This window comes from Taeniopygia guttata, chromosome 8, assembly GCF_048771995.1.
Source record: "Taeniopygia guttata chromosome 8, bTaeGut7.mat, whole genome shotgun sequence".
In the NCBI taxonomy this organism is placed as follows: Eukaryota; Metazoa; Chordata; class Aves; order Passeriformes; family Estrildidae; genus Taeniopygia; species Taeniopygia guttata.
In genome coordinates this window covers 8,434,170-8,461,008 of record NC_133033.1, presented here as the reverse complement: position 1 = coordinate 8,461,008, position 26,839 = coordinate 8,434,170, and the positions used below count along the sequence as shown (strand labels likewise).

General features: G+C 50.4%; 1 protein-coding gene across 4 annotated transcripts; it reads right to left on the bottom strand.

Annotated features, from left to right (window-relative positions):
- Nucleotides 1-787: 787 nt before the first annotated feature.
- Nucleotides 788-22,020, bottom strand: MOB3C (MOB kinase activator 3C). Of its 4 annotated transcripts, none has more exons than XM_072932777.1 (7): nt 21,972-22,020; nt 21,674-21,765; nt 21,314-21,369; nt 20,660-20,825; nt 13,793-14,292; nt 5,247-5,449; nt 788-2,148 (listed from the first exon to the last, which is right to left on the bottom strand). In XM_072932777.1, the coding sequence occupies exons 5-7, from the start codon at nt 14,208-14,210 to the stop codon at nt 2,119-2,121; spliced, it is 651 nt and encodes a 216-aa protein (XP_072788878.1). In that variant the 5' UTR covers nt 14,211-14,292; nt 20,660-20,825; nt 21,314-21,369; nt 21,674-21,765; nt 21,972-22,020; the 3' UTR covers nt 788-2,118. The 4 variants fall into 4 exon arrangements, with proteins under 4 accessions (XP_072788878.1, XP_072788879.1, XP_030134692.4 ...); XM_072932778.1 differs by having other exon boundaries at nt 20,660-20,818; XM_030278832.4 differs by lacking the exon at nt 21,972-22,020 and having other exon boundaries at nt 21,314-21,817.
- Nucleotides 22,021-26,839: the final 4,819 nt, after the last annotated feature.

Genomic DNA, 26,839 nt, shown 5'->3' with positions numbered 1-26,839 from the left:
GTGGAACTCATTGCCTCAGGACCATGGGGAGGACAAAAATAAAAGCAGGCTTCTGTGCTTCATTTATTTATGGAAATTATTTACACCAAGTCCTGTCTAACCAAGGAAGGTTAACACTTTCTCTCTGGGCACCTGTTCGCTGACTGCACCATTCCCTTGGATTTTGGTTTCCACTCTCTAAGCTGAACCTCCCAAGTTGCAAATTGTTGCTCTTGGTCAGTCTCACAATATTTCTGTTGAGAAGAGCTTGACTTTGTCATCCTTGTACCTCAGCTGGAAGTAGCTGTAGGCTGCTATCAGCTCATGCCTTAGATCCTGCTGTTGAAACAGCTTCTCCATAATTCCCAACCTTCCCAGCTCCCAGAGGGTGCTGTGCATTGAGTCCAGCCAGCCTTCACTCCTCAGGAAGGCAGAAGCTTCTTGACAGAGCTGTTATCAACTCGTGCCACACAAACAGTTTGTGCCTGCAGTTCTGATTTATGTGAAGAGACAGGAACACGGATTCCAGGGCCTACATGCCTTTGCAAAAAATACTGAGTAAAGCTCACCCCCATGAATGGCTGGGAAAACACCATCAGGGGAATTCTGGTGCAAAGCCTGCAGGGGAGGATGCTGGCCAGCAACACTGGCCTCTGTTAAGCCACTCTCTGAGATGCAAGCTGAGGTCTCAGCATGGCATTGAGATCCATCAGTGCTGCAGTTCTCAGAGGAAAACCACTCTTCAAATTATCCTTGTTCATTGGGCCTGTTTAATACAGATGGATCAGGGAAAAATGAAGTACAGCAGGCTTATTAATGTTTCTTTAATTAGTAACAGAACAAATATGTTTGGACTTTTACTGATTATTTTACACAGAAGATATTGGAATGATGCATCAGGTGGTTTTGTGTCCATTTTGCTCTGTTTTATTACCATGTAAAAAAATACATCTGGTACACAAGATTAAAAAAAATATTTTCACAACAAAGTAAGTGCTTTGGGCACTAAAAATTCACTTGTGCATTTTAACGTTGGCCTAAACATTTACATTTTCTAGCCACATCCCCTCCCTACCCCAAAAGTGGGCAAACCCCAGACTATAAATATTATCTGTATCAGATACAGAAAACTTTCCAAGAAAAAGAACAAGAAACACAAACATAACAATTCTGTGGCTCAGAGAAATTGATTTTCACCCCCCCAAAACAGTAAAAAATTAAAAAAAGAAGTATTTTTGTCAAAATGAAAATGGCACAGGGAATACAACAGTAATCATCAGACACTGCAAACAGAAGGGAAAGAAATTTTGAGACATGATACCTTTCAGGGGAGTAATGGTACAGACCGGGAAGCAATAGTATGCTTGCAGATAGTCAGTTTCTTTTCACCAGTTTTTGAGACTTTCTCAGGTAGTCTGTGCTGATCACACTGAACAGTGACCTAGTTCACCTCCTTGGTCATTGGGGCACTTGCCATTAGTCCAAGTGGTATTGGTTTCTTCTTAGAACATCATCAAGTCCCCTCTTCCAAATGTGAAAAATCCCTTGAAGGGAAAAATGGTCCCTTTGGTAAAGCATGAATTAGGGCAGAAGGAGACATTCACAGCTCATGGTAAAAAACAACATCAACAACTAACCACATGAAGGCAGTGGGATGAAATGCCACCAGCTTTGCAGGGCTGATCTCAGGTGTCACCACAAACCCACTGCCTGTGGGAAAGGTAACACCGGGTAGCCAAGGTCACACCTGCTCACAGGCAGGAATTGCTAACGAAATATTTGGAGATCAATATAGCTGAGGGCAAATCAAGAGGGAAGGTTGCTGCAAATTTGATGTCAGACATGGGATTGAGTCTTAGAAATCAGAGTGTGCAAAAGTAAACCAGATTTGGCTCATTCTCCTGTGAGTCAGTGGCTTTCTAAAACAGGAACCATACAACAGAGATTTGGATCTGTTAGAAGAAGAAAAATCTGCCCAGAGGTTCTTGGAAAACTTAGGATTCAGTCGTGGCCTGAAGAGGCAGTTTTGCAGTGTTTGTAGGTCAGTGAGCTGGAATGCCCAGAGCAGGTCCTAGGGAAGAGGTCTCCCACCACAGGGTGGCTCTGAGTGAGCCAGCTGAGCTCGTCTGCCAGAAGATTTCAGTGGCAAATTCGTTCTGTCATTTCTTTCTGCATTTAAGGGGGAGAGAAAAGAAAGAAACAGTAAGCGCAAAAGACAGGTTTGAGTAGCGTGATGTACCAGGCAGTTTGGGAGATGTCCAAAACCAACCCAGGGAATCAACTGTGGGAGTCCTGGGGAGCCTTCTTCTGTTTCCCATGACAGCCCTCCTGGGAACTCAGCTGCCTCAGCAGCTCCATCCTGGCACTCTCCCTAGTCTCTGTGGCACAAGGTTATTTTGGCTGTGCCCTAGCCTTGAGAGCAGTCCAAGGAAAGAGATTTGGCTGAGATATTGAAAGATGAAGGTCCTGCTCCTGGGTCAGCTGCAAAGCAGCTGGACAAGGTGACGCCACTCTCAGAGCCCCTCTTTGGAGCCTTAGGAGACGGGACATGGAGCAGCTCCCTGCTGTCACTGCAGGACCTGACCACAGCTCACCCAGAGGACCTGTGGTTTCAGCAAGGGATTCCACAGACACACTGCAATGCAAATGAGTGCTAATAACAGGGCCACAGGAAACCTCCAGCTCTGTTTAGGATTACAGACTTTTCTTTAGCCAGAATGGGATCATGCCAGCCACATTAGGAAGGTGTCCAGCTTTCAGCTGGTGGAAGATGGTATTTGTCCTTGCCTTGAAAAGCTCAACTAACATCCTGTAAATCCTGCAGTGAGAAAAATGTGATTATGGCTCATTGGGTTAATGGCTTGTGAATCTCTGTGCCCACAGGTCCCCTCGTGCACCCCAGAGGAAAGTTTGCACATTAAAAGCTACTCCTGAAATAGGTTGGAAGTAGGACTGGTCCGTGGAGAAGGAAGAATGCAACGCTGAAAAAAGAAGAACTAGGAAAGGATGATGACCCTTGAGTAACCCTATAAAAGGCCCTTCAGTTATATAACCAAGGGAGACAGAAGCAGCAAACTCTGATCTTCAGTGCTGAGAACTTTGTTTTTCAAATCCATCAGGGACAGTGGCAAAGAGAGGGTTTTCCTGTAGAAGTAACATGCAAAATCGCTTGAGTGCAGAACCTGGCCATCAAATGAAAAGTTAGTGCTCTGCCACAAAATCACATTGCAAACAGGAAATGTTTGCAAACATCTTGGAAGGAAAAGAAGAGGTGAAAGGACTGCGCACATCCTCTTGCAACAGCATTGCACCCACCCCACTAGCACAACAGCAGCCATGAACAGGGGGGACTGCAGTGACCAGTGGGCTGGTAAGTCACCAGTGAGCTCCTCAGACCAGCCCCAAATGTCCAAGGCTTTCCTCACATCCAGAAAATCCCCCCAGCTCTGTTTTAGTGTGTAACCAGTGGACCCCTGCCAGCGCTGCAGCATCATGAGCTGCCCTCATCAAGGAAGCAAGTGCATGGCTTCTCTCTGGCCCCATCTTCCTTGATTTACTGAGAGAGTGAATCACTGCCTTTTGCTAGTTCTGCCATCCAGAGGATCTCATTCCCAGTTCCTAAAATTTGCTGCTAAGAAATCACATCCCACAGAAGCTTGACAAAAGGGAAATTGAAGCAGCAAAGGGGGATTCAGCCAGAGGAAAGCTTAGAAGTCTGTCATAGGATTCATGGGGACTAACTAAATTCAAGGTTAGGACAGCTGTCTGGGCTGATGAGGCAGCCTGGTTGTAGGACACTCATACACACCTAAAGCAACTCACTGCCTGAGGGAAGGAGGCCCTTCCTCCTCCCTTGTGGTTGGGTCTGCTTGAGGCTTGGATGGCAGGCAATGAGACACAGATAGACCATGGGCAGATGTATCCCATTTCCTTGCAGTTTCACAGTGGTTGCATCACAGGAAAAGAATCTGTTCACCAGAGATTTATGGAGACCCATCAGTCACCTCATGTTGCATGTGAGTCACTGGCATTGAAAGCCTGTTTAGCAAAGTCAGCCTCTGCTTTGGCTGGCAGGTGTTAATTATTTACATTACCAAGCAGCAAAGGGGATGACACTACTATGGACTGCACAGCAATGCTGAAGAGATTTGTCATGAGGAACAGTGACAGAAGACAGACTGATGCTGAGTGCCATTTTCTGGACCTGAGGGCCATTGTGATAATGTGTTACAACTGAATTCTACAAAATAATTGAAGTTAATACTGTTGTCATTCAAGTCTCCCCTGATTAAATCATCATCTCTCCATCCCTCTAAATCATAATCAGAGCAGATAGGCAGAAAATTGACTGAAACAAATTAAAGCAGTAAAGTGCTTAGCACTTAGAGGCAGGGGCATCTCCCCCACCTCCAGATCCTAAGCAAGCAGCTTGGACTCTTCTCAGCTCATTCTCAGATTGTGTCCTCCTGATCATCCCTAACTCTCTGCTGCAGAACAGGCCTTTTCTGCAACCCAGCCCTTATCTCATCATGCAAACTGAGCTTCCTATTAATTCTTTTCCCACTGCAATGTCCTCCCTAGGTCAGACTACACTCAACCTTGTCTGTGACAAACTTGCTTCCTTTACAAAACCAACTATGTGCATTTTCTACTTTATGAGCCCTGAGCTGTCTGGCCTCTGCTTCCCACAAATCCTGCTTTGTCAAGGGCTCTCACCTCCTGCCTGGCTAATTGCTTCCCAAGGGAGGCTGTAGGGAAACTGGGAGATCCATGAGGCCTCTCCAGCATGGCCATGACAGCTGCTGTCTGAAGCTGTGTGTCCTATCAGGGCTTGCCTTCCCTGCAGCCTCAGTGTAATTCACACTGGCATCTCAAGCAGGGAATGCTAAAAGAAAAACTGTGGAGAAGAGACTGGCTCAAATCTGACTCCTGAAAGCCATGTGGGCACAACGGGCTGGAAACAGTTTGATGTGCAAATTGCATTAGAGCTACCAAGTCACTCTGGGGACACTGCTGTGTGGTGATCCTAAGGGTACTGAAGTTCAATTCACAGACATGACAGCAGAGGCAAAAGTTAAGAAAGGATCAGTGGTTTCCTTGGTGCTGCTGGGAATTTCTCTCTCAGAGCACCAAGGCTGATGGTCCCAGGACAGAAAACATGACTGTGTGTCTGAGGTAGGGTGGCCAAGAGTCCAGAGAGGGTCAGCACTGGTGTGTCCAGCCCACACCACTCACCCTCCACCTCCCCATCCCAAGGCAATCCTTACCAAAGGCTCCAGCTCCCGGTGGTCAATGAGGCTGAACTCCCTGATGAAATAGTAAAAGTGCTTGTAGCAGGTGTTGACATGAGCCTCAGCACCCATGTTGATGATGCTGTCAAAGTGGTGGATGTAGACATGGACAAAGACACGGAAGAGGCGGGTGAGGATCTTGGTGCACACTTGCTGGAACTGCTTGGGGAAGGGAACACCTGCAAAGCAGAAGCAAATTGGAAGCCATTTGAATATTAAAAAAAAAGAAACCAGTTAGCATTTAAACGTGTCTGCCATGCTTGACAGGCAGTCACAGATGACAAGGAAGGACATCCTTGGCTAATACCGAGACTGACACTGGGGCAGTGTGCCATTGAGCTCTTCCCACACATTCCCTCATTGCCCAGGTAGAAATTTCACATGGGCATGGGCTCAGGATTTGGAGAGTTGCCATAGGAGACAAAAAAGAGTGGGGGTTTTTTGAGGAGACTGCACTCCACATCTGGCTCAATCCAGAGATCCGGCCCTCTCTCCCTGCCTTTTCCCTACAAGCCTGCCCAGACCCAATGTAAGTCAAATTGTGTTTACCCACGTCCATGAACGAAACCAAACCATCTGCCACCAGAAAAGATACCTTCCTCTGAACCCAAAAGTATGGCTTGTACTGTTTTCCTTCCTCCTCACACCCTCAAACATCACCTCTGATGCATCAGCAGAAATGGGTGGGTTTTCTACTGTTTTCCTGACCCTTATTTCAATAAAATGTCTCACTAAATCAGGAAGAAAACCACCCGTGTTAATGATGTTTGGGTTTCATTGTGCCTGTAGAATCCTGAGATACCCTCATAGGATAAGGCCCATCACACCTGGCTCTATACTTTCAGCTTTGTCCCATGCAAGGACGCAGTGTGGGGTATTTCCATCCTTTCCAAAATACGCTGCTATTAAAATGAAAATTTCAGTGATACCATCAGTGCCTGCAACCTTGGGGTAAATCTCCAAAGGAAACATGGCTTTGAAACACAAAACTTTTTGTTTTGTTTTGTTGGTTTTTTTTTTTTTTTTTGTGAGGAGGAGAATAAAACAACTGGTATTTGTTTTCCTGAGGCTTCTTCCTCTCCCCAGAGCAATTCAATGCAAATACACAAAGAACAAAATAAAAACCTCCCTTCCCACGGTTATACCAGCCTCCTCCCTTAGTTTCTTATTAATGCAGCACATAACCTCTTGAAAATCCTTCCAAACAAACTCTGCTCAACCATGGCCAGTTCACACATTTTGTGCACAGGAAAGCATCAGCAAATCTCTTAGCTAAAAAATTAAAAATGGTAATTTTATCTTTGAATCTTTCTCACCAGCCTTGCTAGGCAATTAAAACTGTTTATTTCCCCAAAGGCTCCTGGCAGTTTTGTTTCCCAGCAGCAGTGCTGAGCCCCTCTCCTCCGTGGGTGGCAAATGCAAAGGTTCCGTCCTTCTGACATCACGTGTGGAGCCTGTTTTCAGTCGCCAGGGTTGGGCAGGTGCTGGGTTTGGAACTCTTATAAGAGAAAATTAATTTTGGTCTAAAGCAGAGTCACCCTGAGCACAGCCCAGTCTCCCTTTCCTGCATGCAGAGTGTTGGAGCAGAGGGCAGGGCTGAAGCCTCTGTGTTTGTGCCACATCTGGATGTCCCAGCCACCCCTCGGAGAAGGACACAGATCTTGGTTCAGCATCACACAGAGGTGGTTTTGAGACTGATTTGTGGCCACTGCTCTGCATAACCACGAGCACACTGCAGCCCCAGGGCTGCTCCTGCCACAGGGACTTCAGCATGACCTGTTTCACCGCCAGCTCTGACAGATCCCATCAGGATTTTTCAGGAAAGGTGTTCACATCTGGCAGAGTACAACCAAGCTGTCCTTATGCCAGCACCTTAGAGATGTGACTGCAGATCTGCTTCTGCCCAGCACCCTTGGCTACAGAGCTCCCCTTGCCTGCTAGTCTGACCCAGGCAGGGATCAGAGAGGTCTCCAGGTTCCCCTGCAGGCAGGAAGGACACAGCACTTTATGAATGGCTTCATTTGAGCTTTCTGCCCTGAGTGAGGATTTGCTGAGCAAATAAAAGCTGGAAGGGGACTCAGACATGCCATTAGGGTAGGCCCTGCAGACCAGCTTTGAAGAACTGGTTAAGAATTTATTTTTTTTTAAATAAATCTCATTGCAGCTGATGAATGCACATTTCTGGGCAGTGTCTGGGGAATACACACTGTCCTGGACAGCCTGTCATCTCCCTGGGACCAGAAGCAGCTGGGATGTCAGCAAGTGCCCAGGAGCAGGCAGCAAGGCATTTTCTGCCTTCAGTTTCTCACCCATCCCAGTCACCAACTGCCTCCTCAGCCAAAGCAGGCAGTGAGTGAGAAATCTGACCTGACCATGCCTGGGAATTTATTGCCAAACTGCAAAGAGTGATAGCGAAGGAAAGCAGCAACCCTCAACCTGGTCCTGAGCTGAGAAGGAAATAAGCTCAGAGAGTGAACAGCAGATCAAAGAGATGTCAGGCTCCCAGGGCTGACAGCATCTATGGTGCAGATCCTGCTGTCAGATGGACCACCTCCAGACATGGCAGATGGTGACAAGTGGCTTTCCACAGCTTTTGTCCTGAGGTTAGCCAGGAATTGTCTTATCTCATACATCTGTCACCAGCAAGTCCTCATGGACACGCTGGCAGCAGAGAGACTTAGAGAAGAGACATCTCTAGCTACATTCTGGGCTCTCAGAAGCAGCTCTTGCATCAGAAAACAGAGATTTAGCTTAAATTGCAGAATCAAAGAATAGTTTGACTTACAAAGAATCTTCAAAGGTCAGTTAATTAAAATCTCATGGTCATCAGCAACTATGGGAGTTGTTGAACTCCTAAACCTAATGATGTATGGAAAGATATCATAAGGCTGCCAGGACCTCCAGGCTCACTTGTGGACTACTCAGCCACCGTTCCACATGAACCAGGAGCATCGGAAGCTGTCCGGAGCTGAGGCTGAGCTGCCCTTCTTTGTGTCCATCACCAGGTGTCAGTGCGTGGCCGTCTCCTCCAGGCACGGTCGGGCTGTAGCGGTGGCTGCGTGTCACTGATGGATTTCTACAGGGCAGGACATCCCTCATTGCGGTCCTTTGGGACCCTGGCAGGGGCCAGGAACCGCCCTGCACAGAGCCCCCACAGACACTGTCTGTGATCTCTGTCCATGGAAAAGAGTTTTCAATCTTACAGGATGAATTACCAGCTCTGAGTGTTTGATATGAGTAATAATTAAGTGTGGCACGGGTGCAAAAGTAAAATTTCAGGATTCTAGATTAGGGGTCCAAAGGGGACAAGATGGAGGAAATTGGGTGTGTCTTGTCCTTTTTCTCCTTCTTCATGCCCTCCATGTTTCACTGCAGTGTTGGCATTTTTCTGTTGGTTTAGGCTGGGGACACACTGTCCAACGTAGGTGACAGATATTGGCACATTATTGTAAATACAGCACAGGTAGTTTCTGGTATTTAATGTTTGTACCATCCCACTGGGGGCAGAGCCCCACACGCTGCCCTGCAGGACAGAGCTGCGGCAGGGCAGCAGAACATGTGAGAGATAAACAGAATAAACAACCTTGAAACCAGCACAGACGAATTATGGCTTCTTCTTTGGCAACGGGGCAGAAAGACAGAGACTTTCTACAGTCTTGGAATCATCAATACCCACAGATTCCGACAGGTGGGGAGCTGGAGAAACACCCCTTCCCCTTGCCCAGAGCTGAAAGAAGAGGCTCTGCAGCAGAGGCTGCATCCGAGAGCAGCAGAAGGATCCGGCAGAAAGGCGGCTTGCCCCGGGTCAGCGCTGCTGGCGCAGCGGATTTCCAGCAGACGACACATGCGACATCCTCTCCAGTACGGGAGGGGACACAGCCAGGGCAGGCTGTGCCTCCTCCCTGCAGCCAGCATGCCCCAGCCAGGGGACAGCCATGGGACAGGCTCCCACCTCCCTGCCAGGCTGGGCCAGGCGGATCAGCCTCACAGCACTGAGACCGAGCAGTGGCCGGTGCACTGATAAATGGCATTTGGGAGTGGGGCACTGGTGGCCTTTGCTTAGGGGACTTGCTCCATCTCAAAGGTGGCACATCGTGGCACAAGCCAGGGATAGTAGCAGATGGATGAGACAGAGGCATGAGTCCAGCGGGACAGGCCCTGCATGGCTGAGATGTCCTCTTAGCAGAAATACAGCAGGCCAGGGGAAAGTCAGGGTGGGCCTCCAGGTTTGACAAATCACCCCAGAGAGTGATGCTGCTTGGGTTTGCTTCACCCTCCCCAGCCCTGCACGCCTGCAGGGACCAAAAAACACCATCCTAGTTCATCCCATTGATGGTGGTCTAACTGTCCCAGGGGGACAGCAGAACATCACAACACTCACCTGGGCTGATTTAAAAGCACTGAAATTACATTTACATTTAGTTCCCTGGTGCTCACCGTCCAGCAACCTCAGAGAAAGCAGCAGCAGCCCAGTCTGGCAGGCAGCAGCCACCTCTGACTCTTCTTGCATGATGTTTAGTTCAGATATTAGGAAGAATTTCTGCTCCAAGCCAAGGCAAAAGCTGTAAGTACAGCAGGTACCATTTCACTCGAAGCAGAGTGACTCACAGCCCTGAAATGAATTGGCACCTTTAGTTTTTCTTGGACGTTTTGCTTGAAAATCCCAATATATGATTTAAAGCTCCAAGGAATCTGTTTTCCCCACTCTGGGCTAATTGCTTCAAAACATAAGGAAACCACGTGGAAAAGGAAATGAAAATGAGAGGTAACAAAGTGCCTGTGCTTAGGGTAAGGGACTGCCAAAGGGTCATGGATCTTTCCTGCCATCTCCTATCCCCAAAACTTGTACACCAGCCAATTTATTTTTTTCACGATGAATCAGTACTGGGAAGCTATTTTGCTTCTTGGCAATTGCATTTTTTTTCCTCTGCAAATGCAGTAATTCAGTGAACTTCGTGATGAATTGTTGTTGTTATTTCTCAATTTCATTTTGGCCACCGTGGTGTTCAGTGATTCATTTTTCCTAAAAATAAGTGTTTAAAGCCCTGTTTAAAACTAATGGCATGATGGCAGCTGCAAGCTGGTGTGGTATTAATTTTGGAAGAAAAAAAGCTGGGGGGAAAAAACCCAACAAATTATGTTAAAAAGAGCCAGCTGAGAGAACACCAATAATTAGCTGAATTCTGAACATTTTTTCTCCTGTTGTTATGGCAAGAAAGTATCGGATCATTTTGCAGCAGGTTTTCTCTGGTTTTGGGACTATGCTTGAACGACAGGCTTGAGTTTTGAAAAGCTTTCCAAGAACTGTTTTAAAACCTCCTGTGGCCGGTGCTCTGTCGAGCCACAGGCAGATCTGGCGGAGAGTGCAGGGTGTTGGTGGCGCTGGGGCTGCCCCAAACCTGCGTCTGCACTCATCTAACAGCAGCGAGGCTTCAGCAGCACCCTGGGGCTGGGGGGGGACACCTGGCCTTGTGCAACCAGCAGCCTGGAGCTGGGCTGCCCATGTGTGAGAACCCCGGGATTGATTTGGGGCTCTCGTGTGGTGGTAAAGTCTCTCCTCCAACCCGTGCTTCCAAAGAAAGACTCCTCAGCCTCTTGTTGTTCGGTCTCCAGGCAGTTTATTGCTGGTTATCTAAAAGATTGTCTTCGCCCGCTGTGCTGCCTTGGTCAGCTGCCCAGGCAGAAACACACACACACTCCTGACACCCTCACTGTCCGGTGTCTCCGTCGTCTCTTCCGCCGCCCAGGGCTGCTGCTATCTTTTATATGATATATTACGTCTTACATGTTTACAGATTTTCCCCAATACCTATTACCTATGTTACAATGTGCTTTTCTACTCTAAACCAATCTGTGAGTGCCAACATCACCAAGAACATGAAGGTAAGGAAGAAGAAGGAGGAAGAACAGGATCAGGCCCACTTTCCTCCATCTTAGAACTCCTGACCCCCATGTTCAAAGTAAAACCCCCCCGTACAGGTATTAAAACCCCCTTGTACAATACTAAAAAATTTTCCCCTCTAATTTATGACTACTTTTACTATACCATCTAACCCTTTGTGGCCGCTTGTTCCACCTTCAAAGTTGGTAACTCATTCCATGGTTCAAACTCAAGATCACAGCTGTTTTCAGCTGCTTGCCAAGGTCTAAAATGCTTCTGACCGAGGCCTGGAACCTCTGAAAATGTCTGAGGGACATTTTGAGTTCCGACACCCATGGAGCCTGGAGACCCCACCCAGCCATCCTTCCTCCTCAGCACGGAGTGCCCAGCAGCAGCTCCCTGAGACCAGGCACCACAGGGCAGAATGATTACTGGGAGGAGAGGATATTTTCCAGGTGGTAATTTGTTCATGGATTTCCACTCACTGAATAAATCTACTGATATGGTTTTACCAGCTGGTAAAAGTACACCTGTAGAATCATTTATATTTCTCCCTGCATGGGAAAAATGCTTAGTCTCAATTTAAATGTATTTTTCAGGACAGCTACATTGGTTGGAAGAGTGGAAACAAAGCACAACCAAATGATATGGGTTGTCTGGGAAAGCTGCTGCTTCTGTAGATTTATAGCCAGCGGGCTGGCAGAGCTCACACCATGCTGGGATTTGGCTCATCCTAACAGGCTGACAAACAGGTTCCCACTCCAGAGAAAGGATGAGACAGTGGGATGGAGCCCTGCAGGTAGATTTCCCTGGGCATGGAGAAGACACAGTATCTCTCCCAACCCTTGCTGTAGAATGCAGGGGGCTTGGCAGCCCCCCCAGACCTGCTAATAATCTCCACCATAGGGATTTTCTACTGGTGCCATCCGAGGGCTGCAGTCCCGCTGGTTAACTCTGCCAGGTCACAAACTGTCTGCTGCTGTCGGGCTCCCTTCCTGCCATGTCACATGCCAGCTGTCCCTCTGGCCTCTCTGCAGAGCTGGCAAGAGCTCTGCACCACGCAGCCTGGCTAAACCAACGTGTTTGTCACTCTGCTGCCCTCCCACCTCTGACAGCACTGGAGGAGCAGATGCTTCAATGTGCAAATCAGCCCAGCTCTGCTCTGGTCCCTGGAGCTGTGACCATTTACCCCAGCCAAGGTCACCCTTGGGACATCCCCTGAGCCCACAAGTCAGTGAACCATCTCTGCTCATTTCTAGCTGAGCTCGTTTCTCACCCCAGGGTGAAAGATTTCCCCCCTCTGACCCACAAGATACCAGGAGCCCACCAGCAAGCCCTGCTGAATCATGTGCTGCTTCAGGCTGCACAGCTCTTGGATGGAGGAGGATGCTGAGGTTAGCCTCCAGCAATGTTTGTGAGTTTGGGGAACTCTTGCTGCTTCTAAGAAAAACAAATTTAAAAAAGAGAAAAGTCTGTTTTGTCTGCGGTCAGCTGGCCTTAGCCAGGGAAATCTTTGTCCTGAGGCAGCTTTACTGCACATGGCAAAAGAGGGGCCAGGAAAGAAATCTGGGATGCACACAGCTGATGAAACACCCGCTGAGACAGTGGGCAGCTGTGCCCAGGAACCTCTCCAGCACAAGCAGGAGTAAAACAAACCTTCAAGCTAAATCCCATCTCTGCTACTAACATCCAAGAGTCTCACCACAACTCCAAAGCATGACATTTGTAATTTCCCCTCATCAAGCTCCTTTCCCCTCCTTAAAACAGCTCACATCTCCTCTGTGTCCTCTCAGTGCCTTATTCCCCTTGTCCTGGGTCTTTTCCCAAGGGCTTGCTCTTTAGAATAGAGGTTAAGCACCTCTGTTTGGTCACCCTGGCCACTGTCCCTGAGCCCACATCCTGGCCAGCCTCCTCTGTCATCCAGTGCATTTCCCTTCAGCCAAACACTCCTTCTTCTGAAATGCCAGAGCTGCCAAGAAATTACCAGCGAAAAAGGCAGGCCAGTGAAAGGCAGATGACTGGGGACACACTGATGACAAAGTGGCACCAGCTCCGTCCTCCCCCTGCCTCCCCCAACAGCCTTTCATGTGTTTTAGAGTGCAACCTCAGCTTGAGTTCCCTTTCACTCATGTGAGGCCAAAACCACCAAGACATGCTGACACAGGGCCTGAACTCATTCAGGGAACACAAGGGTCCCCACAACAAAAGGGCTTGGAAAAGGGACCCCAGGAACAGCCTTGGAAGAGAAGAAAATGGATTTGACTTATGTTTACCTATAGTCATCCTGGATCGCACTCAGAATTGCCCCCAAACTGAAATGAAAGGAGAAATGGAAACCAGCCCTCATCAAGTCAATTTTACTTCTAACCTTGTTATATATAGAATTCTAAAAGTGACAGTGGATTGGAGGATGAAATTGCCACCTCTCCAACCACACTGGTTAAACTAACAGTCTATCAATTCTCTCCTCCCACAAAGGAGAATGCAAAACAATCATAATTTACGTGAGCAGTACGTGAGAACTCCAGTAGAAATATGTAAACATTATCAGAAGGCTAAAAAAGTTTTATGAGAACTTTAAAAGTTTCAAAAGAACTATAAAAGAAAATTTAACACTTTTAAAATTCAGAGCAACACTCACCTATCCTGGTGGGGAAGATGTCCTCGTTGTTAATGAGCATCTCAATCCAGTCCATCAGCATGCACATGTACTGTGGGGCCGACAGCTTGGTCGGCTTCTTGTACTTGCTGTCGTCCTGCCACCTGTACTCGTACTTGAGCCCCCCGGACATGATGGGGCAGCTCCTCTCGGTGCAGTACTCCGACATGGTGCCGTAGATGAGGTTGATGCGGTTGAAGAAGTCCACCACGTGCACGGCGATCCAGTCGTTGATGCTCTCGCCAGGAGGCAGCTGCACCACTGCCTTCAGGTCCAGCCCGGACTTGAGCGAGGCCTGGGCCTTCTTGTACAGCTCAAAGCGTTGCGTGCCCGGCTCAAACTTCTTCCGGGGACGGAAAGTTTTGTCTTTGTTGAAGACTTGCTTGAGACACAGAGCCATTGCGGGCAGGGCCAGCCAGGGTGAGGGCAGAGGCTCAGAGCAACATGAAACCCAGGGCTGGAGTCTTCAGGGATGGAGGTTTCTGAGAGGAGAAGGAGACACATTTCAGTCACACAGGAAGACAGCTGCATGCGTGGACACACTTGCAGGGGTTGGCAGCAGAACGCTGGCTGACCCCACTGCTCCGACAGCACATGGGAACACAGATTTGGAGTGAGCTTCTGGCCCCTTCACACCCACCAGGGTGACCTGGAGCAGCTGCTGCCACCTCACACAGCAGCTCCTGGCACTGGAGAGGGTAAGCCCTGCCACATGTGCCCCATGCAAGGCTTGATGGAGGAAAGAGCCCTTCTTCCCTCCTGAGCACCCCAGGAGCTCACCAAGCTCCAGCCAACTTCTTCCTTCCAGGTTTTACCAACAAGTGCTGCAATAAGTGAGAGCCATGATATCAGCAGAGTTCACCAGTTCGGGCAGTCCCACTCTGGTGGCCTTTTCCTCTCCTGGCAAAGGGGAAGCATCTCTTTCCCAAGGACTTGTCAGCACAAACAGCCCCTGGCCCTGCAGCAGCAGCTGGCAAGCGAGACCCCGGGGACCACGCTGTGACCGCAGCTGGCTGCTGGTTCACACAGCCCCAGTGCCTGCATCAATGGGAAAAGGGGAGGATTATTTTTGTTGTTCTGCCTGGTGTGTTTGTCCAAAAGAACAAAACCCACATCCGAAGAAGGGAAACACAGGCCAGCACAGCAGAAGAACATTGCCAGGATGCCGCCAGCTCTCCCAGCAGGCACACAATGCACACGCAGCCCTTGGAGTGGTGCAGCTGATGCTCCGGGTGACTCCAGGGCTCAGCAGAGTGCTGAGCTCACCCCTTCCTGCCCAAGAGTAGCAGCACACATGAGGGCTGTATTTTCCTTTTCCTCTCTGAAATCCAGTGGAAATGCCATCCGCCCGAGGCTGTCCTGGACAGGCTGGAATTGTGTATTTTGTTACCTACATTAATCACCAGCGGTGTTAATGTGAGACCAAGGCCTCCTTGTGTTAAATGCCTTGCTGAGGCTTAGGGAAGAGAAAGTCCTCCAACAGCCTTCCCCTCATGGGAAGAGATGGAGAGGCAGTTAAGAAAAAGGAAAATATTCATGGAAAAGAGAAGTGACTGACTCAAAGTCCCAAACAGGAGGGAATGGTGCTAACCTTGGATGAATATTCATTATTAAAAAGACAACTTTAGCCAAAAGCTCACTATGTAAATTCTGTATTCTAAACTCAGTCCTGAACCCAAGGCAGGTCCTATTTAGTGATCAGCTAAACATCTCTCAAGTGAAACCCTCTGCCCCCCTTCAGGCTCACCCCAGGGCCATCACTGGGAGGCAGCAGAACCTAGTGATCACCCCAGTGTTGCAGGATCTGCCTGGCAGGGATTTCAGCACTGCAGCCAGCACGTGTAAAACCCTCTCATGGATCATACCCTGGTGTGGGTTGGAAACCCAGCACTAATGCCATTAGTGCACAACCACAGCCTTTCTCACGGGCTGGAGCCACAGCTTTGCCACCCTTACACAAGTTCACAGCACAGTGTGAGCCCCACCACATTCTGCTGTACCCAGGTACAAAAACCCATGTGTTTTTAGGTGCTTTTTGCCCCACAGAGTGGGTTACAGCCATCACATAATGTTATGCAATATGGCTTCAACATCAGAGTGTCTGCAAACCTTTCCCATCTCATGTGGGTGGGTGGGATTTTAATGGCCACATCCCTGTCACCCTCATTTATTTGCTCAGGGCAATGACTGGGGGCTGTTACTTGGATGCTTTTTCTTCCCTGCTCCAAGAAACTGGCTCCAACCATGACAAGGAGCTTGTTTCCCACTTCAGAAAAGAGCAGATCTCTCCAAAATGCCAGCCAATGAAGCCAGCATGATGTCATGACTCCTATCTGTCCCTCAGGAATGTCCTGTGCTACTGCAGTCCTTATGGATCCCATGGGAGGCCAGGGAACTCTGGGCACAGTGAGGCTCTAAAGAAAAGCCCTTATCCAGGACTTCCTGGATTCCACATATTCAAGCACATCCTGTTGATAACACCTCTAAAAAAAGCCTTCTGGGGAGTTTGCTAGCACATAACGCTTTCAAAAACATGTATGCATACATACATATACATTTATATATAACCACTGCAACAGGGTTCCTAATTTGGCAATGTAGGAAGTGCTGGGATACCCTCAGGATGAGGCACTCAGCAGGCTTTGGCCATAGTACAAAGTAGGAATGATGGGGCTGAGCAGTGCCTGGCCCTGCAGCCATGTTTCCCTGGAATTTCAGCAAGGGAAGTCATGCCAACATTTCTCTGTGTTACCATTTCTGCTGGCCTTGGCTCCATCTGCTCTGCTGCAGGAGCTGCTGATGTTTGCAGACTCCTCCATGCAGAGACTGGGTTGTTCCATGCTGATGAGCAGCCACCCTGGCAGATGACAGCCCATCGAACATGTCACTTGCAGGGGCTGACAGCAGTGAGATCAGTTCTCTTTTAGTGCCCACACTGCAAGTTCTCCACAAATATTGAGCCACTGACTGGGAAACAAACATCTCATCTGCTGAAGCCAGACCTGTAACTCATCTACAACTGCATCCCTGCATCATCCACAGCTGGATCTCTGTGTTACCCTGCAAGCTGCTCTCACTCATCAGGCAGGTGAGAATGTGCTTCATGGTTCAGCACCATCTGAATAAAACACCAGTTCAAAAAAAAAAAGAGCAACAAAATTGCTAAACATCTGCCAGGTGTTTTTCCACCATGCATCTGTTTGAGTGGGAATGGGGAGTAAAACCTTTTGCTGCCCAAGTGCTTGGAGCTGACCTGTCCCTGAGCCTGCAGGATGCCAGCACAGCACCACAGCCTCTCTGCTCCCCAGGCAGCAGTTTTCTTTTCAGGATCCTCATCATCATCACTACCAAATCACTAAGTCGTTAAAAGACCTTGTTAATCTTTACTGGAGAGAAATATTCTCCAGAAATTACATTTAACACGAAGCCAAAAATACACCCTGAGATTTTGGACCTGAAGAAGCAGAAAGAGGCACTGAGCCAAAGAACACATTTGTTCTCTGCCTCACTTCAGAGCTTTCACTGCCCAGAAAGAGGGAAGTATGGGAGCAGTGGTGGCCAGGACAAGGACTTGAGAACCCAGCTCTGGCCCTTGCAGATGGAGCACTGAGACGGGATTCACCAGCTTGGAGCAAACAAACTGCAAAGTCACCAGTGCCTCAGATTCCCCTCAGGCAGACTCAGCACTGTTTTCTGGGAAGAAAAGGAAAATCCTTTATTAATGGACTTGGACACATCCTGAGTCTAACTGGTGGAAAAGGGACTCAGCCAATGCAAAATCAGATTTTCTCAGTTTCCATCTTTATGCATCTGACCCAAACAGTGCTCTTCCATCATTGACCAAGTATTTGGGGCAGATCCACCCACGGAAAATGGGAGATCTTCCAAGGTTTCTGGTGCAAAGTTCAGCCGAGTCTGATGTTCAGGGCTGTCGTGTTCCTAGAAATCATGCCGTGCTCCACTGGGGCTTGGGGTGGGGCAGGAGACCCAGCCAAGTCCTAATCTCTGCTCACACTGCCTGTTTTGGGAAATCCTAAGGGCAAAGCGTTATCCAACAAGCTTAGGCAGCAGCTTCCTACAACACCACCATACAGGTCCCGCCCTGGCCCTGGCGCCCTGGCAGCAGCCTGCAGCTCCCTGCCTTCAGTTCCCACTGAAAAATCAAAGTTTTCCAAGAGGAACCTTGGCAAGGGCTGCAAACCCTCTTCCCCAGGCCACAGTTCCCATCACAGGGAGCTGCTGGCACTCCAGGGGTCCACAAATCCCTTTCTGAAGTATCTGCAAACCCCCAGATCAAACCTCATCTTACACTTGGGAGTGGACACGGAGCAAAGCAGGTGGAGCTGGACACTTGCCCTGCTGTCACCCCGTGTCCCCACAGAGGATGGTTGGAAGAGGATGAGCAAAGTTTCTGGGAGGCAGCCTGATATTTCCCATGGGGTATCCACACTGTGGTGTCCCTAGCACTCACCCCCCATCCACACTCCCAAAATAGCCTTGGCTTGGAGGAGCTTGGCTACAAACCCAACTGAGTGGCCACAAATCCCATCCCTGTCAATGAAGACTGCTGGGCTTCAGTCCTACCCCTGTTTTAGCTGCTGGCTTCAGTCCTGCTGGTTTTAAAAGCAGCAACAGAAGCAAAACTGAGTGGGGTTTAGCAAGAACCAGAAAACCACAGGGTTAAGCTGTGCAAGGACAAGGCACAACCACTGCTGGGGAGGCAGCAGGCACAGACATGTGAAAAACTGATGTCCTAGATTGCTGGCAAGTCCAGAGATGAAAGTAAATTAACTGGGAGGGAGGGATGCAAGTTCAGGGCCAGACTGAGGCGCTAATTTCAGGTTTGAGGGTTGGTTTTGTTTTTTATCTAATCTAGCTTTCTTTCTTTCTTATCACTTGAAAACCACAGAGGAACACAACAAGGCGAAGGCTTTGTTGCAAGTTAAAAACAACTCTGAAAGGTCTGTTTAGAAATGACAAAACAAAAGGGAAGAGCAGGCAGAGCTGTGGGAGTGTGGAGGGTGGGAGCTGTGTGCTGTGGGAGCGTGGCTTCCTCCTCACAGTCCTGCAGGCATGGGGGCAAGACCACCAAAGAAAAGTTCTGGGTTTGACCCCAAATAAGCTTTAGTCAGAAAACCAGCAGGAAGGATTAGACAGATGCACTGCCAGACTCCAGAATGATGCTCACAGTGCTGCTCCCTGCCTCAGTATCCCTAATTTTAAAACTGATCTCCCTCCCCAGGCTCCCTTTAAGGGCTGCAACAGCAAACGCTTCAGGGGAAAAAGTGCTTTGCAAGTGTCTGGGAAGCACTAACAACCATGAAGGATAAGGAGAGAGGAAAGCTCTGGCACCAGCACCTCCCATGCTCCAGTGCCAAGTGCATCTTCCCTGGATCCATCCCGAGACAGAAGCATTAGCAGCACACTCCAAGCCTCGTGGGCAGTGCGACCACTGGGGAGCACAACGAGGGGTCCAGCACTGTGGGCAACCTGCAGGGAGACTCCAGCTCCCACTGCTTTGGGAAGAGGCCAAGGAGGCAGAGCACAGACCTGCCCAGCTCCAGGCACCTTAGAGCAAAGTGTAGGTTAATTACTACCAGCTCTGCACATCCCCCTTGGGCTTCCCCAGGGAATCTTGCCTTTGGGGCACCCAGATATCTACTGTCTCTGTGTTTTGGGGGATTCCCTTCTCCCCACCACAGGCAGTGTCAAAGTCCCACCCAGCCCTATCCCAGATGGAGGAGAAGGACAGCATCAGCTCAGCCACATGTGCCAGAGCCCTGAGACAGCCAGCCAGCCTCCAGATGGACAGTCTGCCAGAAACCTGCAGGCCCCAGCTGGATTTTCACTGCTCTAGGAATCCTCACTGCGTGGCTGAGGAGTCAGCAGCCCTGTCTCTGAGCTTCTCTTCACGCCCTAAAGAAGTCCAGAAGCAGTTTGGTCTTCAGCCTGTCCTAGAGCATCTCTGCAACCAGGGCTGCTCCTTGGGACTCATGTCCCAAAGACTTCTCCCAGGCAACCCTGAACTGCAGACACTGCAGCCCTGACTGAGGGAAGGACTGTGGGCAAATGGTGTTTCCAGGGAAGGGAGCACATTCCCTCTTTTTATAAGCCTTTCCAGCCTTGTAATCATCTAAAGAAGGGGGGCTGCAGAAGGAGGGTGCTGGGGAGCAGAGTCTGGGGCACTGGCCCCACTCCCTCTGTGCCTCCTGCTGGAGCCAAGCCCCAGCTGGGCTGTCCGTGAGAAACGGGGTTGTTGGCTGCTGATCCCAAATATAACCTAAACGATAGAAAATTCCAGGAAATGAGCCAAGACAAAATGCTGGGAGGGGGATCAAGAACCAGCACATGGACTGGGGGAGCTTCAGAGAAGCCCTGGGCTCTCTGCAGCATCTCCCTGCCAAACCTTCCTTGTACAAACTCCCCTGGTGTCGCGGAGACCCATGAGAGCATCCATGAGCACAAATCCCTGGAGCAGAGCAGGACTCGGCCCCCACACTCCAGCTGGGGCCAGCTGCCAGCGGGAAGCTGTGCTGGAGCTTCCCCCAACTCACATGGTGCTTGGAAAACCCCAGCTCGTGAGAAACAGACCCAGATGGCTTCCAGGAACAGGACTGCTCACACCCGCCCTGCTGTCCCCCTGCTCTGTCCTGCTCCGTGCCCTGCCTCCCTGCCACACCACCAGCACATCAGCAGCTCCGGCCCAAAGGCACCAAAAAAAGTATTTCCCGGATCACACAAGACACCCCCAAGCAGAAAAGCAAAGCAGCATCTCCCCAGGTTAGAGGCAGCATGTCCCCTTCATTTTAGGCATGATACCCAGAGGGGCTGGGGGCTTTTTGGGGGTACCTCATTCCTGGGAGCTGAGACCTCACTGCTGCTAGCAGTAACTTGTTGCAAGCCCTGAAGCGTCCAATGGCCTCAGTGGTGTCCAAGAGCTCTGGTTCAGCCCCAAAGGTGATTACTCTGTTGTCAGAGCCGTAATTCCAAACACCGGGTGCTCCAGGCCTGCGAGCTCAAGGAAGAAGACGAGAGGAGATAAGAAAACCCATCTCCACCGCTTGTTCTCACTCGGTTCCTCCGCCCACAACTTTCCACCCTCCCTCCGACACCGGCAAAGCCGCTGTCCCGTTCGGGAAACGCGTGTGCTGCCTTCCCCTGCCTGTCCCCCTTCCTTCCCCTGCCTGTCCCCCTTCCTTCCCCTGCCTGTCCCCTTTCCCTGCCTGGAGGGACCCCCTTTCCCTGCGCAGCGCCGGCCATTCGCACGGATCCCTGCCCAGCGCCCCCCGAACAGGGCATCTCTGGTATTTACACCCTGGCTGCTGAGCTGGGACGCCCCAGAGGAAGGGGAAGAGCCTTCTGCAGGCGTCCATGGCCCGGCTGGGTGAAGAATTGCTCTTTTCTAGGCTAATGCCAACCCAGGTCTTGCCCATCCCGCGCTTAAAAGCACCCCAGGAGCATCCTCAGGAGTGCGGTGCTGGCTTTTGACCCCCCAGGACTCACCTCATCCCCCGGCACGGCGGCTTCCAGTCTCAAATCCCTCCGCTGCACTCTCTGCTCTTATTCAGGAAAAAGGAAAAAAAAAAAAATTAAAAAGATACAAAGTCCAAGCGGGGCTCTCTGTCGGGACTATTGTCAGTTTGGAGATGGCAGCAGCAGCAGGGGCAGGGAGAACCGCCTCGCTCCAGCGCTCACGGGGGTTTCCTTAGAGAAGCCGGGGCCGAGGGTTTTTCTCCGGTCAGTGATGTCACATCCTGACCCTGCCGGCAGCTCCAGCTGTCCCTGGAAAAGCCGCTGGGAAGCGGGGCTGCCCGCCCCCAGCATCGGCCGCCCTGGCTCGCAGGCTCCTGGGTGGGCACTCACCCACAGCCGCACCCACGCTCCATTCCTGGATGCTGAGATCCTTCTTGGCCTGCAGTCCCGGCTGGCTCCGGCTTTCACAGGACAGCGGCGAGCTGGGCAAAAGGAGATAAAATCCCGGAGTCTTTTCCCCTCCTCCCCCCATCTTTTCCCAGCCGCTCTCCCTTTATCCTTCCCCGCTCTGCACACACACAAAAACAGCCGGGGGTTTCCATGCCAGGCTAAGCTGGATGCCATCCAAAACAGAAATGCCGGAGAAGGGAAAAGAAAGAGAAAAACTTTCTCTGCCCAGAGCACTTACTTTCCGTTTCTGTCGGAGGTGGGGTGAGTTGTGAAGCGCGCTGCGGTATTTAAATCCTGCTCAGAGAAGGCAAGCCTGAGCCAGCACGCTCGGCGCCGGCAGGAGCGGCCAGCAGCGTGGGATGGCTCGGCAGGAGCGGGATCTGCTCCGGGCTCAGTCCCGCGTGGGGCTGGGACACCGGCGGGCACCCCACGGGGGATGCTGATGCCGGCGGGTGTCGCAGCAGGCGGAGGCAGAGCGTGGCCCTGTCACTCACGGTCCCAGGGGATGACATGTGTGATGCTCTGGCCTTAGTGAAACGTCTGCACATTGTTTGGCACCAGGACAGTTCTAGTGAGGGGAACGTTTCCAGCCTTTCGTACACGTGTGTTAAACTCGGGTCAAGCTGGGGAGTGTGACACAGGGCAAGCAGGATGTGGCTGATGGACATGTTGGCATAAAGCTGGAGGGTTTAGGATGAGGGGTTGATTCCCTGAACCCTGCCTGGCAGCAGGATGCATCTCTGCAGGATCCAGACTCCTTTCCCCAGGACACAGCTTCTCAGCTGCAGGTGATGCCAGGGTTTCCTCTTTAGGCACAATGTTCTGAGGCAGTCTTTAAAAATAAATTCATCCAGCAGCCTCCCAGACCAGCCAGCTACAAGGGAGTTCAGCCCAGCCCTGCAAGACATTTACTCTCCTTTCCTCCCTCTCTCTGTGAGGTTGGTTTGGTGCAGGTACAATAGGAACTCTTTGGCACCTGCAGCAGCATCTTACTAGAAGTGAAGAAGACACTGTAGGGCCCAATTATTTGGGCAGCAGCCACTGGTGGATCAATTTTGACTGGAGCTGAAAGGAGAGGAGCTTGCACACCCCAGAAGCCCCTTGCTTTTCTGCCTGTCCCCACCTGGGTCATGGCTGAGGGCCAGGTCCTGAACCAGGTGACAGGAGAAGGACACACCAAGGACATGCAGGATTCATCTGTGCTCTGCATCCACTACAGCATGAGAGGGCTGAGGTGTCTCATATTTGCAAAGAAAAGGTAAAACCTTGAGGTGAAGTGCCCTGCACAGCTCTTGAGGCAGGAGGGAAGCACAAGCTGTGAAATTCATCTGTCCAGCTGCTTTCCACCACCACCGTCACCAGCTAAACCCAGTACAACAGCCATAACCTCAGAGCTCAGCTCTGTGTGTGCATCCTCCCTGGACCTGCAGGCTGAGCCTTTTCCACACCAGCCTTGTCCTGCTCATGAGTGAATCTCTCACAGTCATTGCAGGTAGTCTCAGGTCCCAGTAACACCCCTAAAATCAGGATCAAGCTCAAGTAATCCAGCAGACTCTTCCTGGTTACCAGCAAACCAGCCACATTCCTGACTCCAGCAGGTTCAGGCAAAGTCTTTTCTCATCCCCAGTGCTGGATGCTCATTACAGGCACCCCAAGTCCCAGCAAGGGCTGAGCAATGCTGCTGTCCTCCATCCTGGGGACTTGGGATGCAGGAAACAACAAAATGTCCTCAGACCTTGTGAGCGGGAAGTGGAGGTCTGTGAAGCAGATGTAACTCCCAACAGCAAATGCCAAGCCAGGAGGAAACTTTCAACTGAAATCCCTGCAGAAAATAGGAAGAAATCCAAAAGTGAAGGGGCTTGGCTGAATAGCAAAGATCCCAAAGGCAACTCATAGCCTGGATTTACATCCAGGCAAGATGGAGCCAAAATACTTGGAGGCAAGATGGGGTCCTCCCACCCTCAGCAGTCTGGAGCCAAAAGAGAGGGGCCAGGAGAGCAGCAGGAGGGCTGGAGTTACATCAGCTGCAGCCCCACAAGTCCACGGGGGTGAGCAGCACCTCCTGCTCAGGGACTTGCTCCCTCACGTGAGGTTTTGGAAAGCTCAAAAAGCAGAGAGCCTACAGTCTCAGAGTACCCAGTATCCCAGCTGTGGGAAGGGGAAGCAGGAGTCACTGGGGAGAGAGGAAAAGGTCCGAGGAACAATTTTGGGGAAGGAGGGATGCGTTATTGTGAAGAGGGCATTTGTCTTCCCTGGAGGAAGGAAGAGGGGAATGCTGGCCTCGCTCCTGAAGGCAGGTGCATGGCTGAATTTATCAGGGGAAGGAAGCAGGGAGGAAGCGAGCCCGGAGCACTGGCGGCTCCAGCCAGCTCAGGGGCAGGCACGGGAAGGGGCCCAGGGCAGCAAAGCAGCTTCATAAGGCTTGTCAGGACACGGAGGGGGAGCCCTTGCCAGCCCCACTGCTGCGCTGGGCTCTCACACAATGCCCTGCACGGCACCCCATGGGCACTGCCACTCCAGCAGCCAGGGAAATGCTTGTTCCCAGACTGGGCTGGAAGGCTGTGAATGCCTGTGCACACCAGAAGACAAAGCAAAGGGAGCAGTGGGTTTGCTCTGGTTATTCCCAGAGAGAAATAGGACATGTCCAGAAAACAGCTATGCAGCTTTGGGAACAGTCAGTTCCCCTGCTCTGCTCTGCTCCACCATGTCCTGTGCAAACTCAGAGACAGGGAGTAGAAAAACCATGGGTCAGAGGACATGGGAGTCTTGCCATTTTCTAAGGCACAGGGAAAAAAGCCAGGCACAGATGAAAAAGCACTGGAGTCATAATTTTAAGGGACGGTAAGAACTTCGTCTATCAATCTGCACTTCCTTGATTGCTTCGACTGCCACCTCCTCCCTTGGGAGCAGGACGGGCTCTGGGTTTATCTCCTCAGGGTGATGGGGGCAGGTGGGCAAGCCAGAGGTTTGGGATGCTGGTAACAAAGAGCCTCTGCCTGCAAAACTTGCTGCACCACTCCCAGCGGAAATTCCTGCCACATCCCGGTGCTGAGCTCTCCTCCAGCTGGAGGCAGACCCCAGCACTGAGGGGGCTCCTACAGCACCTCGCTGCAGGATGCTGCAGGGGCTGAGGTTTACACGGGGCCACTGGGAGTCTTGAGCTTCTTCTCCCTGAACGTGCCCATTTGATGGCTACTCAAACCAGCCACATCCATCTTGAGATGCTGCTGGCCCAAAAAAAAAGACTGACAATTGTGGGAATCCAGGGCTTCCCTCTGGCTGCCCTGGCAGGTCTGGGACCCTGGCAGGGGTCAGGAACCCCCCTGGACAGAGCCCCCAGAGACACTGTCTGTGATCTCTGTCCATGGAGAGGAGTTTTCAATCTTACAGGATGAATTACAAGCTTTGAGTGTTTGATAAGAGTAATAATTAAGTGTGGCACGGGTGCAAAAGTAAACTTTTAGGTTTCTAGATTAGGGGTCCAAAGGGGACAAGATGGAGGAAATTGGGTGTGTCTTGTCCTTTTCCTCCTTCTTCATGCCCTCCATGTTTCACTGCAGTGTTGGCATTTTTTGGTTGGTTTAGGCTGGGGACACGCTGTTCAACGTAGGTGATAGATATTGGCACATTATTGCAAATATAGTACACGTAGTTTCTGGTATATAATGTTTGTAACATCCCACTGAGGGCAGAGCCCCACACGCTGCCCTGCAGGACAGAGCTGCGACAGGGCAGCAGAACATGTTAGAGATAAACAGAATAAACAACCTTGAAACCAGCACAGATGAATTATGGCTTCTTCTTTGGCAGCGGGGCAGAAAGACAGAGACTTTCTACAGTCTCGGAATCACCAATACCCACAGATTCCGACAGACAATCAGCAAAACATGCTGGGAAACTACTGCAGGACATTTGCAGCTGGGATCCTACTGCAGCTCAAGTAGGATCTGGAACATGGGGCTGGTGGAACCGTGAGTTGAACTCAGTACAGCCCAGCTCATTATGGACCATACAGAAGCAGTTTGAGCATCTGTATGGTTCTCAGAGTTCACAAAGCTGAGCAGACAGGCCGAGACAAGCTGTGTGTGTGCCCAGAGCTCAGAATCGGGAGACAAACCTTCCCTCTAGTGGCTGGATGGCACAAGAATCCCACAGCCACCTTCTCCCTCTGTTACCTCTCTCCCCATGCCCAGCCTAACAGCGTTATTTCTCACCAGCCCTAAGGCTCAGCACAGATCCTAAGGGCATCAAATCTTACAAATTCTATGTGACTTTTTAGTGGCTTCAAACTGGTGCAGCTGCTGATTTGCACAAAGCCAGACAGCCCCAGGGGTCTGTGTCCGCTCTGCAGCTTGCAGTGCCCATCCATGCCCGTGGTCAGCCTGTGCCATGGCTGTGCCAGGCAGCACAGCTCATGCACAAATGCATCCCAGGCACTGGAGAAGCCACACAGCCACAAACCACCGCTGGTTTCTGCTGCAAGGGTGGCTTGTAGGGCCAGTTCTTCAGCTGGGTTACTCCCCCTTGCAGCAATCGTTCAGTGGGGCAGAGGATTAGATTCTGCTGGACCTTTTTATTATGGGTCTTCATCCCAGTTTTAAGCTCATCACTGGCCATTTCTGCCTTTTTTAAAGCCCTGGAGAAGTTGTCATTTTAGGGAAAAAAACACCACTCAAAACTAGAGGTAGATCACTACAGCCTTATACCCGAGAATTTGATCTTTTATGCTCAGAAAGAGGCTGAGGTGTAGATTTGGAAGCCTTATATTTCACTCTCAGGGATGTTACATTATAGCTACATTAAAAATGAATGCAGCAACTTTGCCTTTTTCAAAGTAGGAAGTGAATTATTAATCAAAACAGCCCTTCTATCAGCTAAGGAAAAATGATAAATGGAGCATAAACACCATAAACCAGAAGTAGAAATGCCTTTTAATAAAGGTGATTTGCTGTTCAGATTATCACAGTCCTATCCACACCTCCCATGCTTCATTACTCACCTGCTCTGCACACACTCAGTGAACAGAAGCCAAAAGACATTACCAGGGATCAAGGACATTTCCTTTCAGCAAGGCCCCAAGAGAAGCTCTGCCTCTTCTAGAAACAT